At 38.7% G+C, this 19,197-nt stretch overlaps 2 protein-coding genes across 15 annotated transcripts in view; both read left to right on the forward strand.

Moving 5' to 3' along the window:
* Positions 1 to 16,257, forward strand: part of LOC139761855 (uncharacterized) — a 34,785-nt gene extending 18,528 nt beyond the window's left edge. For both annotated transcript variants that reach the window (XM_071686391.1, XM_071686390.1), the window contains exons 8-14: positions 203 to 339; positions 791 to 866; positions 3,613 to 3,766; positions 5,609 to 5,903; positions 11,351 to 11,485; positions 13,464 to 13,578; positions 16,023 to 16,257. In XM_071686391.1, coding sequence (XP_071542492.1) covers positions 203 to 339; positions 791 to 866; positions 3,613 to 3,766; positions 5,609 to 5,903; positions 11,351 to 11,485; positions 13,464 to 13,578; positions 16,023 to 16,183 — 1,073 coding nt within the window. In that variant the 3' untranslated portion in view covers positions 16,184 to 16,257. The remainder of the gene's footprint in view (positions 1 to 202; positions 340 to 790; positions 867 to 3,612; positions 3,767 to 5,608; positions 5,904 to 11,350; positions 11,486 to 13,463; positions 13,579 to 16,022) is intronic.
* A 1,116-nt stretch (positions 16,258 to 17,373) lies between these two features.
* LOC139761858 (uncharacterized) overlaps positions 17,374 to 19,197 on the forward strand; it is a 255,590-nt gene continuing 253,766 nt past the window's right edge. For all 13 annotated transcript variants that reach the window (XM_071686406.1, XM_071686409.1, XM_071686412.1 and 10 more), the window contains exon 1: positions 17,374 to 17,703. The gene's annotated coding sequence lies outside the window, so the exon portion shown is untranslated. The remainder of the gene's footprint in view (positions 17,704 to 19,197) is intronic.

Consider the following 19,197-nt stretch of genomic DNA (forward strand, 5'->3'; position numbering starts at 1 on the left):
GCTTTAATATATCCACTGTAAATCTAGTAATGGTTCCAGTTATCTGATATCTTACATATTTTTCATAATGTTCTGTTGTGATTGGCAACTGCAAATGTAAGTTGTCCCGGAAATTTGATACATTATTGTTATAAGGGCGCTTCATATTATTGGCCCCTAATATCTTTCTATTCTATTGTTTGACGATATCTTCTGTTACCAGGTGCAGATGAAAAAGCTTTGGAAGTGATAGGGGCATCTGATCAAGAGACTGAGGATGAAGTAGATAATGCAAGCCACAGCACTGCATATTCCTCTCAGAGTGAGGCCATAAGCACACAGAAACAGAAACAAGTTAAGGTAATACATTTTGTTTACTTAGTAATACTACAGTTTAGAACATAGTAAATAGGAAACTCCATTTATCTGCAGGTATTACATTCTTCAGATCACAGAATACTTTGATATTCATATTCATGAGGAAATATGATCAGATAATTCACTATGAGTGTGACAGTGGATGAAATGTTAACAGAGGTTGTGCTGGATGCTAGAGTTATGAAAGGATTTTTTGGAGATTTTGACCATTTTGCAGATCTTGTGGAGGTGAGGATCAGGGAGAAGTGGAAGTATGGTGTAAGGAAGCAAGGAAGATGAATCAGAAAGAATCCAAGGAGGAGTATGAAAGAAGGATGACTGAAAGTTTAGATGAAATTGCAATAAATGTAGGGATGCAGTCCTACACTTACCCCTAAGATACAGTCCACTTCTTCTGGGATTGCATATCTCACCATAATCTCTTTCTTAATAGGATGAGGTAGCAATGCTAAAGGCTAGGGTACGAGAACTAGAAGCTGCAATGAAAAAGAAGGATGCCACTGAAGTAGGTAAGGTGTATGAAGTATACATTATTGTTGCCCTATTTGTTGATGCTAAAATGTTATCACCCATTTTGTAGGGTTAAAAACATTTCATATATATATATATATATATATATATATATATATATATATATATATATATATATATATATATATATATATATGTATATATATATATATAATATATATATATATTTTTTTTTTTTTTTTTTTTTTTTTTTTTTTTTTTTTTCTCCTAAAGAAGGAACAGAGAAGGGGGCCAGGTGAGGATGTTCCTTCAAAGGCCCAGTCCTCTGTTCTTAACGCTACCTCGCTATCGCGGGAAATGGCGAATAGTATGAAAAAAAAAAAAAAAAAAAAATATATATATATATATATATATATATATATATATATATATATATAATATATATATATATATATATATATATATATATATATATATATATATATATATATATATATATTTTTTTTTTTTTTTTTTTCCCCGTAAATATTTGCCATTTCCCGCATTAGCAAGGTAGCGTTAAGAGCAGAGGACTGAGCCTTAGAGGGAAAACCCTTACTTAACCCCCTTTTCAGTTCCTTCTTTTGGAAAACTAAAAACGGGAGGTGAGGATTTCCAGGCCCCCTGCTCCCTCCCCTTTTTGTCGCCTTTTCCGACACACAGGAGTGCAATTTGACAACCACTACAGTGATGGCTCACTAAGCAGATGCCCCAAACCCTCCTGATACCCAGGTGGGTAGTACTGGTGATATACCTCCCTCGTTGTTGTTGCCTACCAACTTCTACCTACTTCAACCCTCCTTACATTACATATTGTTCTCAAACATGTCTTTTCCAACACACTCAGCCTCCTCCATACTTCCTCACTTAGAGCCCACACCTCATATTCATACAACTCCATTGGGACAACCAAAACAACGAAAGCTTTTGTCTTTGCCCTCACTGACAGTGACCTAATTTCCACATGCTCCTCAGTGCACCTAGGACCTTAACTCCCTAACGTATTCTGTGGCTTATATCAGCTTTCAGGGCTCCACTTGCTGCCATGTCCAACAGCTTTCATACCTACTCGTCTCTCTGAGACCCTTGCATTCACCTCCCTCCCCACCCCATTCCGAATCAAATTAAGGTGTCATCACTCACACCCATTCCACAGATCCATCTTCACCTGTTACCATTCATACTTTCGTCTTACTATTCGCATAATGCCTTACTTAATGTATATGCTTCACTGCTTCTAGAAACTTTCTTTTCACACCATGTACTCATAACACCTTCCACAGAGCATTTCTATCAACCCTATCATCAAACACTTTCTCCAGATTCATAAATACCACATACAAGTCCTTCTTTTTCTCTTAAGAATTCTTTACATTCTTCAAAGCTAACACTTGATCCGATCCACTTATCCTTTACTGTTCTTGAACCCATTTTGTACCTCCCAAATATGAAGCGTTTTGCATGCCACCACCCTTTCTGTCACCACTCTCCCATACAATGTACCAAGTACTCTCAACAGACATGCCTTTTTTATTTTTACATTCACTTTTGTACTCCTTGCCTTTGGACTGTGGCACTATAGGGGCTTCCTGCAGTTTCTCATGTACTTCACCATGAGCCATAAATACATTAAAAGTCCCAAGTAAACAGTCAACAAGACACTCACCTCCTTGGGAAATTTTCTGCAATCCTGTCCACTCTGGCTGCCATGCCACACTTCATCTTATGGAAGGCTTTCAATGCCTCATCTCTTTACACCAAACTACTTAATCTTACTCTTTTCCTTCGCACATCTCTGATACAAGCACCTGAAATCTGCCACCCAATTATCATTATATTCATTCACTGATTCTTGAGAGTACTTCTCTTCTTCACCTCAACTCTGCTTGTTACCTCCTCCTCATTTCCCCTCATCACTGAGAGGACAACAATTTCTTTCTCAGCATTTCACCATAGATAAGTATTTACCTTTTTTCATTAGTGCCCACAATCTTGGTAAAAAATGACTGACAAGAAATCTGAGTTTTATTTCAATAAGTTCACTAGAAATATCTGTTAGCATGTGATATCAGCATACCAAGCATCCATATTGTTGACTATGTGTTCATGATTTAGACCCTCACGTAGCACATGAGAGTGAATGTGCTTTCTGAATAGCCTGCCAATGTGTAGATATTTTTTTCCAAATAATTTGGCAGTTTCGTTGAAAAGGGTGCAAAATGCACATAAGGTTTTTATATCTTGGTATTTTCCTTATATTCTGGATGTGATCTTATTTCCCAGATGGTATGTACTTGTATATTGCATTGTTATTTATCAGCCAACCCTGGATACCCATATATGGATGCTGAATATGATTGTTTGAGCTTTTAAACATAGATTCAAAGAGACAGAATTGATAAGCAAATGAGATTAAGTTGATCCAGTTCTTATTAGGCTTTTCTGTTTCTATTAGATTATTTTCTATATATAATTCTTTATGATTGTGTAATGATTTTGATTTTGTTTTGCTGTGGTAATCACAATATTTCATAGTATATGATAATGAATTGTTCTTTTTCTTGAATTTCATATGGATAATGAATGTGATCTCTTAGTTTTTAGTAAATATAGGTATAAATGTCCATTAGTACTGAAGGCTTCAGATAGGATATTACTGAAAATGTTAAGCAGTAAAATGCTAAAGTTGTTTGGATGAGAGAAAATTTTACAAAAGCTGTCTTCATTGGTAATATTTCTTCATAGGAAAAGCTCAGCCAGAGGTAGATATTCTGCCTCCCACATGCCCTTCAGTTGACAGTGGTGATGAATCTGAGGAACTCTTCTCAAGCCTACCTGATCTTATTGAAACTAAAGAACCCAAATTATTGCCAAGCAAAGATCAGACAGTAACAAAAGAGTAAGTTGCAGCTACTCAGTGCCTTTTGGGTTTCATCACTTTACATAACATTATCTTTACCTTCAATGCAGTCATTTTTATGTAGATGGGCTATTGCAACCCTGGTTTGCTTGCATGGGCAAGATCAGAAAGGCAGGGCTTGGTCCCCTTAATCAACTGTTTTAACTTGTTTGAAGTCATATTGTAGTGTGTAAATAATCTGTACTGCAGGAATTAGGTACATATATTTTTATGTATACATTTATATGGTAACTGTATGCCCTTTACTATTTTCTTCAGCCATATCCCCCCTCGAAAAAAATTCTGATTATGCCTGTGAATCTTTAGGTCTGAGGTATAACCAGATTTTAGGATTTTTCAGTTTTTAAATGGCACTATTTCAATCATACTCTTTTTATTTCCACACTTCTCTTACCCTTTCATTACTTACTCAATCAAACCACCTCACATCACATATTATATGTTATGTGAAACATTTCATTTCCAACACATCCACCCTCCTCCGTACAACCCTATCTATGACTTATGCCTCACAACCATATAACATTGTTGGAACTACTATTCCTTCAAACTTACCCATTTTTCCTCTCTGAGATAACGTTCTCTCCTTCCACACATTCTTCATCGCTCTCAGAACCTTTGCCCCCTTCCCCACCATGGGACTCACTTCCACTTCCATGGTTCCATCCTTTATAATCCCTCGACAAACCAATCAGTCAGCCACTACACTCCTATGCTGTGTCTCGTGTCTCACTGCTACCATACACTGCCAAGCAACCTGATGATGTGGCATATGCTAGATATATTTTGAAATCCTACCATGGTGATTATATACTGATGAACATTTAACTATAATATTTATTGTAAACATACATTGCTTTATTGTTATAACTTCTCCTTGGCAGTACTTTTTTTTTTTCTCTCTCCCAAAAAAAGACTCGGCATCATAGCAGGGCTGCTTGGCAGGCAGTTCAAATTCAAATCCATCTCCCATAACACAGAGCAAATGAAAAAATCAAGGAAACCATGGGAAGGTCTGTAAAGGCCTGGTTGTGAATAGATGGCTTCAGTGCATTACACATGATAGCTAGAAAGTGGATGTGATTGAATGCTTCCATTTCTTCATCTGCTCTTGGCACTAACACAGGAAACAGCGAAACAGCAAAATAAGAAAAAGAATGAGCAATTATGATTGAAATGGTAGTTATTTGTGTAGCTTTTTGGAGACCTATTGTTGAACAACCACAGGAATAAGTAGTCATTTCCCAATGTGATTATTATGTGATTACTAGTGATTATTGGCACAGTTCTTTGTGATTAGTTTTAAACACAGAAAATGTGTTTTAAAACGTGGATACTTCTTTCTGTACTCTAAAAGGTAGCAAACTGTGAAAACAGTATGTCCAGCCTATCTTACTATGTTGTCAGTAAGATATCTTTGATCAATGTATCCAGGTGAAGAGCTGGTAGATTTAATATTCACATCATGAACTTTCAAAACAAGGCTAATAAGTAGTTGATTATGTTTGTATATGGCAGAGCTGGTACATAAGGTCAACTAGGCTTGTGATTGATTGGTTTCCATTGATCTTGTTAAGATGGTGACTTTTCTTTTTAGTTAATATGACTTATTATCTGATGAATAATAATGGTGGTCTTTGGTATCTTTCATCAGCACAGGTTAAAAGCACAATTTTATACACTTTACTCCAGCACTGATATTTGAGATGTTCATGGTCATTCCATTCCACAAGGTGAAGACAGAAAATGGTTTGTATATTTTGTTATATATAAAAACCTATTGCACCACATTTATGCAGTAATACTATGATTATTTTGCAGATCAGCACCAAGATGTATACGAAGTATAATCACTGGACCTCCTCAGTTAGTATGTACTGGTTTAAACTCATCAGAAATGGGAAAAGTCCAAGATCTGGTAAACAAGTGGGCTACCCCTGGATCAAGTGTCAAAAGATCATGGGATAAAGGTATCACTCATGTAGTGGTTAAAACTGAACCTGACCGCCTAGCTCAACGAACTCTCAAGTACTTGTTTGGTGTAGCTACGGGATGTTGGGTTATTACATTAAAGTGGGTTTTAGATTCACTCTCTACAAGAAAACTTCTTCCAGAGGTAAGTAGATGGCCATTTTATAAATCTCTTAATAGCTGATTTAGATTAATAATAATGATATCAACGAGGTTATTTTTAATGTTTTTATATGATGTATTCGCCACTAACAAAGAATATATTGTGCAAGAAATGGAGAGGGAATTTTGATGTGAGAAATGGAGAGAATTCTAATGAGTTGATTGGAAATAATAACAAAAGCAGTTTATCTCTTGGTACAGTAGGATAAAAGATAAGGAGAGAAAGGGATGCATATATAGGTGAGGAAGATATTACAGAGGTGGAAATAGGAAGAGCAGTGGAGCACTTTTCAGAGACGAGATAGAGTGGTTGGTCCCCTTTAGTTTCTGCTTTAGGAAAAGTAAAATGGGGTAATGTTTCCAGTCCTCTACTCCCACCCCTTTTTTTTCGCCTTCTACAACACACTGGGAATATTTGGGCAGTATTCTTTCTTCTCTAACCCCAAATTGGAGATGGAAGGATGGAGTGAAAAAGATTTTGAGCGATTAGGGCCTGAATATGCAGGAAGGTGAAAGGCGTGCACAGAATAGAGTGAATTGGAATGATGTGATATATTGGGACCAATGTGCCATCAGTGGACTGAACCAGGGCATGTGAAGTGTCCAGGGTGGGCCACAGAGGGGTCTGTGGAGCCCAGATGGGGATGAGGAGCTGTGGCTTTGGTGCATTGCACATGACAGCTGGAGAGTGAGAGTGAGCAAATGTAGCCTTTCTTCTTTTGTTTCCTGACAATACCTCACTGACATAAGGGGCAGTGGTCGGGTGTTGGGGAAGAGAGGAGGATTTTTTTTCTTCTTCTTCTTCTTCTTCTTCTTCTTCTTCTTCTTCTTCTTCCTCTTCTTCTTTTCTCTCATGCATTTGTGCTGTGTTCTTGGGGGCTCAGGTGGTATTGAGAGTGGATGGGGGTGAGCAAGTGTGAATGTGTGCCTTTAACATACAAGAATGGCTATGCACGTGTATGTATGTATATTTATGTATGTGTATGTGCATAAATGTTTATATATATGTGTGTGTAAGTGGAAGTGTCTTCATCTGCTTCCTGGTGCTACCTCACTGACTTGGGAAATGGCGATCAAGTATGAAAAAAAATATATATATTTATATTTATTATTATTTGAACGATTTATGCAGGGAAAAAATGCAATTGAGTGGGAGATGTATAAAAGAAAGAGACAGGAGGTCAAGAGAAAGGTGCAAGAGGTGAAAAAGAGGGCAAATGAGAGTTGGGGTGAGAGAGTATCATTAAATTTTAGGGAGAATAAAAAGATGTTCTGGAAGGAGGTAAATAAAGTGCGTAAGACAAGGGAGCAAATGGGAACTTCAGTGAAGGGCGCAAATGGGGAGGTGATAACAAGTAGTAGTGATGTGAGAAGGAGATGGAGTGAGTATTTTGAAGGTTTGTTGAATGTGTTTGATGATAGAGTGGCAGATATAGGGTGTTTTGGTCGAGGTGGTGTGCAAAGTGAGAGGGTTAGGGAAAATGATTTGGTAAACAGAGAAGAGGTAGTGAAAGCTTTGCGGAAGATGAAAGCCAGCAAGGCAGCAGGTTTGGATGGTATTGCAGTGGAATTTATTAAAAAAGGGGGTGACTGTATTATTGACTGGTTGGTAAGGTTATTTAATGTATATATGACTCATGGTGAGGTGCCTGAGGATTGGCGGAATGCGTGCATAGTGCCATTGTACAAAGGCAAAGGGGATAAGAGTGAGTGCTCAAATTACAGAGGTATAAGTTTGTTGAGTATTCCTGGTAAATTATATGGGAGGGTATTGACTGAGAGGGTGAAGGCATGTACAGAGCATCAGATTGGGGAAGAGCAGTGTGGTTTCAGAAGTGGTAGAGGATGTGTGGATCAGGTGTTTGCTTTGAAGAATGTATGTGAGAAATACTTAGAAAAGCAAATGGATTTGTATGTAGCATTTATGGATCTGGAGAAGGCATATGATAGAGTTGATAGAGATGCTCTGTGGAAGGTATTAAGAATATATGGTGTGGGAGGCAAGTTGTTAGAAGCAGTGAAAAGTTTTTATCGAGGATGTAAGGCATGTGTACGTGTAGGAAGAGAGGAAAGTGATTGGTTCTCAGTGAATGTAGGTTTGCGGCAGGGGTGTGTGATGTCTCCATGGTTGTTTAATTTGTTTATGGATGGGGTTGTTAGGGAGGTGAATGCAAGAGTTTTGGAAAGAGGGGCAAGTATGAAGTCTGTTGGGGATGAGAGAGCTTGGGAAGTGAGTCAGTTGTTGTTCGCTGATGATACAGCGCTGGTGGCTGATTCATGTGAGAAACTGCAGAAGCTGGTGACTGAGTTTGGTAAAGTGTGTGAAAGAAGAAAGTTAAGAGTAAATGTGAATAAGAGCAAGGTTATTAGGTACAGTAGGGTTGAGGGTCAAGTCAATTGGGAGGTAAGTTTGAATGGAGAAAAACTGGAGGAAGTAAAGTGTTTTAGATATCTGGGAGTGGATCTGGCAGCAGATGGAACCATGGAAGCGGAAGTGGATCGTAGGGTGGGGGAGGGGGCGAAAATTCTGGGAGCCTTGAAGAATGTGTGGAAGTTGGGAACATTATCTCGGAAAGCAAAAAAGGGGTATGTTTGAAGGAATAGTGGTTCCAACAATGTTGTATGGTTGCGAGGCGTGGGCTATGGATAGAGTTGTGCGCAGGAGGATGGATGTGCTGGAAATGAGATGTTTGAGGACGATGTGTGGTGTAAGGTGGCTTGATCGAGTAAGTAACGTAAGGGTAAGAGAGATGTGTGGAAATAAAAAGAGCGTGGTTGAGAGAGCAGAAGAGGGTGTTTTGAAATGGTTTGGGCACATGGAGAGAATGAGTGAGGAAAGATTGACCAAGAGGATATATGTGTCGGAGGTGGAGGGAACGAGGAGAAGTGGGAGACCAAATTGGAGGTGGAAAGATGGAGTGAAAAAGATTTTGTGTGATCGAGGCCTGAACATGCAGGAGGGTGAAAGGAGGGCAAGGAATAGAGTGAATTGGATCGATGTGGTATACCGGGGTTGACGTGCTGTCAGTGGATTGAATCAGGGCATGTGGAGCGTATGGGGTAAACCATGGAAAGCTGTGTAGGTATGTATATTTGCGTGTGTGGACGTATGTATATACATGTGTATGGGGGTGGGTTGGGCCATTTCTTTCGTCTGTTTCCTTGCGCTACCTCGCAAACGCGGGAGACAGCGACAAAGCAAAAAAAATATATATATATATATATATATATATATATATATATATATATATATATATATATATATATATATATGAGTAGGGGCAGCGAGTGTGAGTTGTGTACATGTGTATATATGTATGTGTCTGTGTATGTATATAAATGTATATGTTGAAAGCAAAGAAAAAAGGGAAAAATATACATATATATATATATATATATATATGTATGTATATGTGTATATATATATATATATATGTATATGTATATATATATATATATGTATGTATATGTATGTATATATATATATATGTTATCCCTTGGGATAGGGGAGAAAGAATACTTCCCACGTATTCCCTGCGTGTCGTAGAAGGAGACTAAAAGGGAAGAGAGCAGGGGGCTGGAAATCCTCCCCTCTCAATTTTTTTTTTTTTTAATTTTCCAAAAGAAGGAACAGAGAAGGGGGCCAGGTGAGGATATTCCCTCAATGGCCCAGTCCTCTGTTCTTAACGCTACCTCGCTAACGCGGGAAATGGCGAATAGTTTGAAAAAAAAAAAAAAAAAAAAAATATATATATATATATATCCTCCCTAGGGATAGAGGAGAAAGAATACTTCCCTCATATTCCCAGTGTATCTTAGAAGGTGACTAAAAGGGAAGGGAGCAGGTGGCTGGAAATCCTCTCCTCATGTTTTTGATTTTCCAAAAGAAGGAACAGAGAAGGGGGCCAAGTGAGGATATTACCTCAAAGATAACGTGGGAAATGGTGAATAGTATGAAAAAAAATATTCACATATACTAATGAGATGATTTTGATTAGGCATTCAGTTGCCTAAGCTGTCTCAGCTTTTATATAAAAAGGAAATGTAAGAAATAGTCCATTATATCTGATTTTGATTAGGCATTCAGTTGCCTAAGCTGTCTCAGCTTTTATATAAAAAGGAAATGTAAGAAATAGTCCATTATATCTACACTAATAGCTCTTTCAACTCTGCCACTTGGAGGGCTGAAAGTACTCCACCATTGTACTCCAGCCCAATTCTAGTAGATGAGAGAGAAATAATAGAAAAAACACTGGACTTCTACTCTACCAACTGAATTGTCTGCCATACTCATTGTTCTTGAGATTGTAGAAATCACCACCACTTACACCTTAACCATCTTTGATTCTTTAGCCTCACTAAATACCCAGAGATCAAAATGTAACATGTTGGTCTTTGAAGCCAGAGACAGATATTCAGGGATTCAAATCAAATTGTGAATTCCTCTCATAAAAGCCTCTGGGAGTATGATATAGTTGATGCTTTGACCAAACGTGCTCTTAGTTAAGAAGCTCTTGAAAACAACTTAATTTGTCAGTCAGTCTCAAACCTCTACTTAAGAAAGAATGAACAGATCTGTTAGAAGCAAATAGATATAAGCAGAGACATTTTCTACTACAATGAAATTCATAAAGTAAAACAAATTTGTGGAGAAAGTAATAAGATCATTAGGCTACCCTGTAAGATTAAGGTAAGGCTCTATTACTATTGGCAACTTGGCCTATCAGATGTTATTCATTTGAATTGTAAAGTTTGTAGCAAGAGATTTGGACACAAGATTGAACACTGTGAAACAAATAAGCCTTTTAGGGAAAAGTCAAAACGAACCAGCAAGAAATGGCACAGCACCTTATCATTTATAACAAAATGCCACAAATTCTCAGATTGTATCCACTTTGTGCATCTAGTTGGTAAACTTACTATAGGAAAGACAGTAAGCTTATGGGATGAAATAACTTTGTATCAATTCATGTTATGATTATCTACCTTGTAACAATTCATGTAATGATTACACCCTGGGGTATGACAAAAACCCTTTGTGACCTCTGTAATCCCTTTGCACTACTGCTCTCAGGATGAACATAGGGTGCATAATAAAGTATCTGCTGAAAGTGGCGCAAATCAGATCAGTTATTGATTGAAGGTTGCTGAGTGATAGGGGGACTAGCACTGAGCAGAAGGTCACAACTAGTGAAAAGGTGTTCTTGAGGAATGCAAAGCATAAACCTCACCGGAAGGCAGTAGAATGGAACTAAAAAGAGCGAGTTAGAGAAGTTAGAAGGCAGTGGGGTAGTAAATTTCTTAGAGTTGATAGGACACCATCTTGAAGTGGAACAGTCTTTTGTTCTTCAAAACTCACCTTTTTTGTCTGTATTGATTGCATATGTCTATAACAATTACATTACTCAGAATTATACTTTTTCTTTGCAGGAAGATTATGAAGTGCTAGATTGCACTGGAGTTTCAGGACCAAAGAGAGGGCGTACTAGTTCTGTGCCTCTCTTCAGTAACTGTGAATTTTACATCAAACCCCCTTTTGTTGATGTTACTGTTGAACAGCTCAAGGTATGAAACAAAGTGCTTTCATTCAAAGTTTCAAAATATTGATATTACAAGAAAGGCTGATCTGGACATTAGTATAAATATAACCGTATAATGATAATCTATTAGTTTTAACAGTAGAACAAAGGGCTACTCTCATTTGCTGAGAACAGCTGTTGTGGTTATTTTGACTGATTCATAGAGAAAGTAATCTATTCACTCAAAAATACATGTTCTGGAAAATTGAACGAGACACTCAGTATAAAACTTTTCTGTTATGACATTTTGAAGTTTATATAGCACTTTATTGTATCATTTTTTTTATCCATTTTTTTTTATTTTATTTTTATGTCATTCCTTACAAAACGGCTATTACATTCATCAAAGAAAAGTGAAAAAACATAGTACAGCCTTCATGGAAATGAATATGAGTTTGTTTACAAAAACAGAAATTCATATACAATGCTTAATAATACACAAAATTGTATAAAAAATCAACAGGAACATCTAGTTGTTCATGCAGTATACACATAGAGCATTAAAAACCTTACTGGCAAACTTGCTTTTGAATACATGGAAATGCCATGGTTTTCATTTTGCTGGGAACACCATTTTCATCACTGCCGTTGTCTTCTACTTAAGCCATTGCTGTAGTGATTCTGCATTTTCTGGCCCTTCATGAGACTGTCCCTTAGTTCTTTAGCCAGCTGCAGAATAAAATCCAGTCAACTGTTGCTTCCTTGTAATTAACTAGCAGTGATGGCTAAAAAATCTAGAATATTAAAGACTGCCTGTAATGTCCACTGTTATGATCCTACTTTTGCAGAATACAGGCAAGCCATTTAACCCAAAATGATGACTTTTATTTCATTTCCAGTGTTAACAGATAAATGCATTGTACTGAGCACATTTACCATCTTGTTTTGTTTACCCCAGAACTAGTAGAGTGCAGTTCTTATGTTTGATTGTCTCAGTGATATAACATATGGCACATGAGCCTTTTACTGAAGTGGGAGTTTCTTCTTTAGCTCTGTTATCTCAGCCGACAATACGCACTCTTTGCTCTCTGTTTCTTTGTGAGTTTCAAGATTGTGAAGAAATTGTTTGCCATTTGTGAGGTTTCTTCTTTGGTCCATGAATGGAACAGTAAGGTAAAGGACGTTTTCAAGGAATGAATCATTGGCTGTGCAAATCTAATCTTTTCCCAGAAAAGGGAAACTATTGACAAATTTCTTTGACTTTATGTTTGCTACAAGTCAGAATTTTATATCAAATTTATCTGGTTTGTTAGCTATATGTACAGAGTGATGAGACACCAATCTTTTGTGGGAAACAACTGTTTTTCAGCTCTTTCCCACAGGGGGCAGTCCCCCCACAATCATGTAAAGTGCTAGTGACAACAGACATCAGCAAAGCATTTAACATCTCCCCTAACCCACATACACAAAAGATATTTGACACTACCCTCCATAATAATTATAAAAGGTTGTTGGCCAGTTTCATAGTTGGCTGCCATAGCAAAGTCTCTCAGTGGCTTCACCTCTAAAACACTGAAAGTCTACAGTTGAGTTCTCCAAGGAAGTCAGTTCTTTCTCGAACCCTCTTCAGTCTCTTCCTACACAACCTCCCATTACCTCCAGCAAACTACAGCATGAAAGTCCTTACATTTGCATACAATATCACAATCACACCATAACACCCTTACACCACAGTAGCAGCAACAAAGATGCATCACAACATTACACAACTGTAACAGTGGCTCACCCAGAACAGAATGTCTGCATCTTCACAGAAGTGTTCGGTTACTCCCAGACGATTTAGGGTTCCTACAGTAAAATAGGTTTTCCTTCAAAACCAACATTTTTATGATTAAGTATATGATTAAGTATTGGCTGGTGGTGTAGGATAGAACTTCAGCTGGAACCTGATAATAGATAGACCTAACCTCTCATGTCTGGTTACAAGGTAAATATATTTAATCAGGTTTTCTTTCATCTAACAGGAACTGATGGAACTGTGTGGTGCTCAGATTGTTGATTCTCCTGTCAAGTTCAGTCAGAATAAGCAGTCCATGAAGTTAGTTGTGGTACAGACAGACAGTGATCACAATGCTGAAGGTCAGTATAATCCCCCCCCCCCCCCCCCCTCTCTCTCTCTCTCTCTCTCTCTCTCTCTCTCTCTCTCTCTCTCTCTCTCTCTCTCTCTCTCTCTCTCTCTCACAACCCTTCAGTTTACATGTGTATTTTTTATTACAATGGCACAAGCTACTCACTGTCCATATATGTCCTGTGTTCAGTGGGGTTTTTTTTTATGGATTTTATGGTAACGGAACCAGACGGAGTGTACAGAGATTGTTTTTCTCCTTAAACCATGATAATCTGGAAGGAAAGATTAAACAGTGATTTAAGTGAAATTAAGGTAGTGCTTAAAGTCTAAACTGCGGAAAATTCATTACTTGGGGACAAGATACAGTATTGAAAATGGATCATCGTGACCTTACCCTTACTGCCTCCCCCAAAGCATCTACTTCCCACCACCATCCTGGTCCACCCTTCTCTCATTTGCAACTTCCCCATACAACCTACCCACATGTCCAGCGTCCTCTGCCTGCCCCACCCTTTCCCCACTGGCACCTTCCTCCCACAGCCTCTGCATTCACATGTTCACCCTACCTCTCAGCCCTCCCATCCTGCTACTTTCTTTCGCCCCACCTACATGGTGAGGCAGCACCAGGAAACAAAGAATGGCCCATCCACTCATATACTCATATATTTACATAAACGCCCATACATGCACATATACATACATATACATCAACATATACATATACATACACAGACATATATACACACATGTACATAGTCATGCTTGCCTTCAATCCATTCCTGGCACCATCTAGCCCCACAGGAAACAGAATTGCTGCCCCCTGCTTCACTGAGGTAGCGCCATGAAAATGGACAAAAAAGGCCACATTACGTTCACACTCAGTCTTTAGCTGTCATGTGTAATGCACTAAAACCACAGCTCCCTATCCACATCCAGGCCCCACAGACCTTTCCATGGTTTACCCAGATGTTTCACATGCCTTGGTTCAGTCCATTGATAGGGTTACATAGTGGAGGGTGAATGTGTTGGAAATGAAGTGTCACCAACTTCTGTAGTTTCTCACTCGAATGAGCCACCAGTGCTGTATCATCGGCAAACAACAATTGACTCACTTACCAGGCCCTCTCATCCCCAACATACTGCAACTGCATACTCGCCCCTCTCTCCAAAAGTCATGCATTTACCTCTCTAAGTACCCCATCCATAAACAAATTAGACAACTATGGGGGCATCACACATCCCTGCCACAAACTGACCTTCGCTGAGAACCAGTCACTCTCCTCTCTTCCAACTCATACACATTCCTTACACCCTTGATAAAAACTCTGCTTCTAGCAGCTTACCTCCCCCACCATATATTCTTAAAACCTTCCACAAATCATCTCTAGATCTGTAAATGCTACATACAAATCCATTTGTTTTTCTCAGTATTTCTCACATATATTCTTCAGAGTAAACCCTAATTCACACATTCTCCACCACTTTTAAAACCACATTGCTCATTCCCAATCTGATGCTCTGTACATGCCTTCACCTTCTTGATCATTACCCTCCCATACAATTTTCTAGGAGTACCCAGCAAACTTAAGCCTCTGTAGTTTGAACACTCTCCTTTATCCCCTTTGTCTTGTACAGTGGCACTATACATGCACTCTGCCAATCCTCAGGCACTTCACCATGATCCATACATATAATGAATATCCTTACCAACCAATCAACAACACAGTCACCTCCTATCTTTGACAAATTCAACCGCAATATCATCCAAACCCGCTGCCTTGCCGGATTTCATTTTCAACAAGGCTTACACCACCTCTTCTTTCTTCATCAAACCACTCTTCCTGACTCTTTCACTTTGCACACACACCCCCTTCCAAAACACCCTACATCTGCCACTCTATCATCAAACACATTCAGCAAATCTTCAAAATACTCAGTCCATCTCCTCCTCACTCCCTGTTCTCACTTTCCCCCTTACCTCTTCACTGGTTACCATCTGCTCTCTTGTCTACCTACATTATTTATTCAGGCCCACAACTATTAGTCCAGATGTAGAACACCCCCCCATCCCCCCAGTGCATATTGAAGTTACAGTACATAGTTTGAATTTTACTTGATTCCTCATGCAACTGGGTGAACTAGGGGTACCCTTAGAATTTTACCCACAACTACGAGAGATGTAAAATGCTCCAACAATTCCCCCCCCCCCCCATCCCCCCAAAAATAAAGATAACAACACCCCAGCAACACCACCACCACCACCATTGCGTGCACACACACACACTCTCTCTCTTCTCCGAGGAGAGTTGTATGTTGCACATATGGTGACGGTCATGACTACCCATAGAGCATTAACTAATCCCTCTTACTCAGTTATATAGCAGTATTTGTATAAACCAAATCCCATTAAAAAGTGAAAGTATTATATATATTTTTTTTGTGAAAATTTTGACAGAGTACAAGAAGGTCAGCGTGGCTCATGATTGGATCATTGAATGTATTGGGATGTATGCTCATATTTGCATTGCTCCATACATTGTTGGCAGCCCCAACCAGAGCCACCTTACTGCCTCCTGCCTTCCACAGTCACTTCTTGAGGAAACCCAAGAGCTTTAGTGTTAATGTTATTAGGTTTACTGTAAATGTACATGTAGAACTTGGAACTTATAATAAAAACTTGTAATGTGTTACCTAAGCATTATTGACCTAAGGATAAATGTGACTGCAGTAGTTTCCTAGTTAGATATGATTAATGAAATTACTAGAAGACTTCTTGTGTCTCCAAAGTCTTTGAAACTCTCCTTTTCCTTCATTTTCTCAAATTAAAAGAATCCCAATTTCTTCTGACCACCAACATCACTTTACAATCGTATAAACAGTTAAGGTACTCTGTACATATGATATTGAATTGTATGTGGCGAGTAGTATGAAAAAAAAAAAATATATATATATATATATATATATATGTGTGTGTGTGTATGAGTGGATGGGCCTTCGTCTGTTTCCTGGCGCTAACTCGCTAACGCAGGAAACAGCGAATATGTATATAATATGTAATCTGAAGGCGACGATGCAGCACACTGCAGTTCTATATAAGTAAGTCTAAATAAAAGGGGGGATGTCTGAACCCCCCTCCCCCATACTTTTCAAAGTAGAGCGCTTAAGCACCCCCCCCCCCCCCCTCCCCAAAGTCCGCCGCCACTACTGTCAAGGGATCAAAACGTCTCACTAATTCCCTCCTGTCTTGCTATCGTCGAACTTTTAATATTATTATAATCATGTCATTATTGTTATTATTATTACTGCAGATAGAGTAGCTGATAAACGAGAGCCCGTGACGTCACTGCTGAGTCTACCTGGCGGATGTGCAATGCTTCGCTTAACGTTCAAGGGCCAACAGGAAGGCCAATTCTGAATAATGATTGTAGTTGACATTCCTTTGTATAAGACATTAATTGCACCCTTAATGGAATAAGAGATTCAATCTGTATACTTATCAATATTCTAATTGATTCTCGGTTAATTCAAAACCTCTATACTCGAAAGCAAAATTTTCTTCCCGCTAAAATTCGAGAATCGAATGACCAGCGATATTAATTTATTCCACTCGAAAATGCTTTCCTTGTCCGTTATTATAAATACCTTATATTACCGCCAGAAACCATATTTCTATTTTTTCATGTTTGGATTTCAAATCATAATGTCTCAAAATTACAAGTTAGAGTCCAATTTAAAGACCCACCAAAAACTTAGCGTCGCCCCCAGTGACCCACCGTAGGTATACCAGAGGTACTTTGTCTCAACATAAGAAGTGCTGTGAGAGTGACTGTAATATTAAGGAAGAACTTTGTTAAAGTGTAACATACAAACCCATAGCGAGATCATAAACATTACGTATAGGTGTATGAATGCAGATATATCCATTTATAAAGCGTTCATAAGAACAACTTTTTGTGAAATTGTAAATCAAGAGTTGTCATGTTAGCGCAACACGCTTTGAGGACCGTAAATTTTTTTTTTGTTTACTTTCACTGAGAAACATTTCCTTAAGTGATTATGTCTTAAGGTTGTAAGGTGCATAATCATGAAGCTTGATCGAAGAGGACTAATCCTGTGGGACACGCTCATATCTCTAGGTAAGTAACCCTTAAACATTATTATATTTACTATAGCTCACTTTTCCTAAACAAATGCGCTCCTTCAGTAAGGTAAATGCTTATTTAGTTTGATAACTGAAATTTTACGTCGTTATATGTTCCCTGATCACATTTCGGTTACCTGGCTTGGATATAAGATTTAATATTTTACAAAGACGGTCCGTGCAATGTACCTCATCTCCTGACAATAGATTAGGTTGATTTTACGTTGAACGAATAGTAGTATACTTGATCCGACGTGGTATAATTGCTGATGATACCACTGTCCTCCCGTAGCAGTTGTTAAGAAGAGTAATTGTCTCGTTCTGTTATTCAATCGTTTAACTAGCGAACGGCTATATTATAGGGTTGGGATCTGCTCACATTGTCCTCCCGCCTCCGGTTATCACGCTAACGCCACATCTTAATCATCGCTACAGCGTTGTTTTCTGTTACGTCATAGTAAATCACACTCGGATCTTCAAATCACTCCGAGAATCACATTAACACGTAGTTAACATCACACTACGACACTCCAAGCTTCGCGCTACCACACCTGTAGGCACAGCACTACCACACTCCAAAATGTTACATAGTAGTCGCTTGTAGAAATCAACAGAATAAATAAAAACGTTGCCCATCTTCCCTTAGCAGTCGAGATTTATGCAAAACAATGTGCCACTGTTAATTGGGCCGTTGGTTACAGAGTGCAGTGGCTGCTTGTGAAGGAGGGTTGTTTACGACGCCACCAGCTCCCCGGTGTATAGTCTTTCGGATTTTTTTCCTTTTTTTTTTTTTTTTTGTTTGGTGGGAAGAGGGACATGCAGGTATGAGTGTGTCTGGATATATCAAATGTGATACTGAAACTGAAGATAAATCTCGGCTGTTCGGGATAGTTAGATGAGTTTTTCATAGTTTCCTTCGATTTTTACGTGTGTGTGTGTGTAGGCGAGTGAGGAGACGCCCCAGTTAGAGGGATGGAGACCGTCACTGTCAGGTATTATACGTAGCTAGTTCGTATCGTGAAGGGAATTACCAGGTCGCGACATGAGTCACTAGTGTGGCCTCAACACCGTGACAGACTGAGAACTGACGTCTCTACGCAGAACGTATAGACTCTACGTATATTCTCCTGGTGAGGGTGGCAGGCTACCGTGTAGTTGTTGATGACGTCTCTTCGCAGAACGTATACAGTCTGCTGCTTTTATTCTCTGGGTGAGGGTGGCAGGCTTCCGTGCAGCTCTGTTGTTGGTGTTCAGGGCTCCCCAGGTCTTGGCCTGGCACCAACCTCTTTGTCTTGCATACCGCCTTTTATTTTCAACCCTCATGATAAATACTGAGTGATTTCATGATCAGTTTGGCTCCATTCACGCAGATTGATAAGAACCCGGATGTTTAGAGTCTGAGAGGAAATACCCCAAGTCGAAATGTTTGTCAGAAAATTAGGTAGACTTTGATTAACTTTTCTTGGAACTAAAACGAAAGAAATAATTT

This window comes from Panulirus ornatus, chromosome 42 (assembly GCF_036320965.1).
Source record: "Panulirus ornatus isolate Po-2019 chromosome 42, ASM3632096v1, whole genome shotgun sequence".
NCBI lineage: Eukaryota > Metazoa > Arthropoda > Malacostraca > Decapoda > Palinuridae > Panulirus > Panulirus ornatus.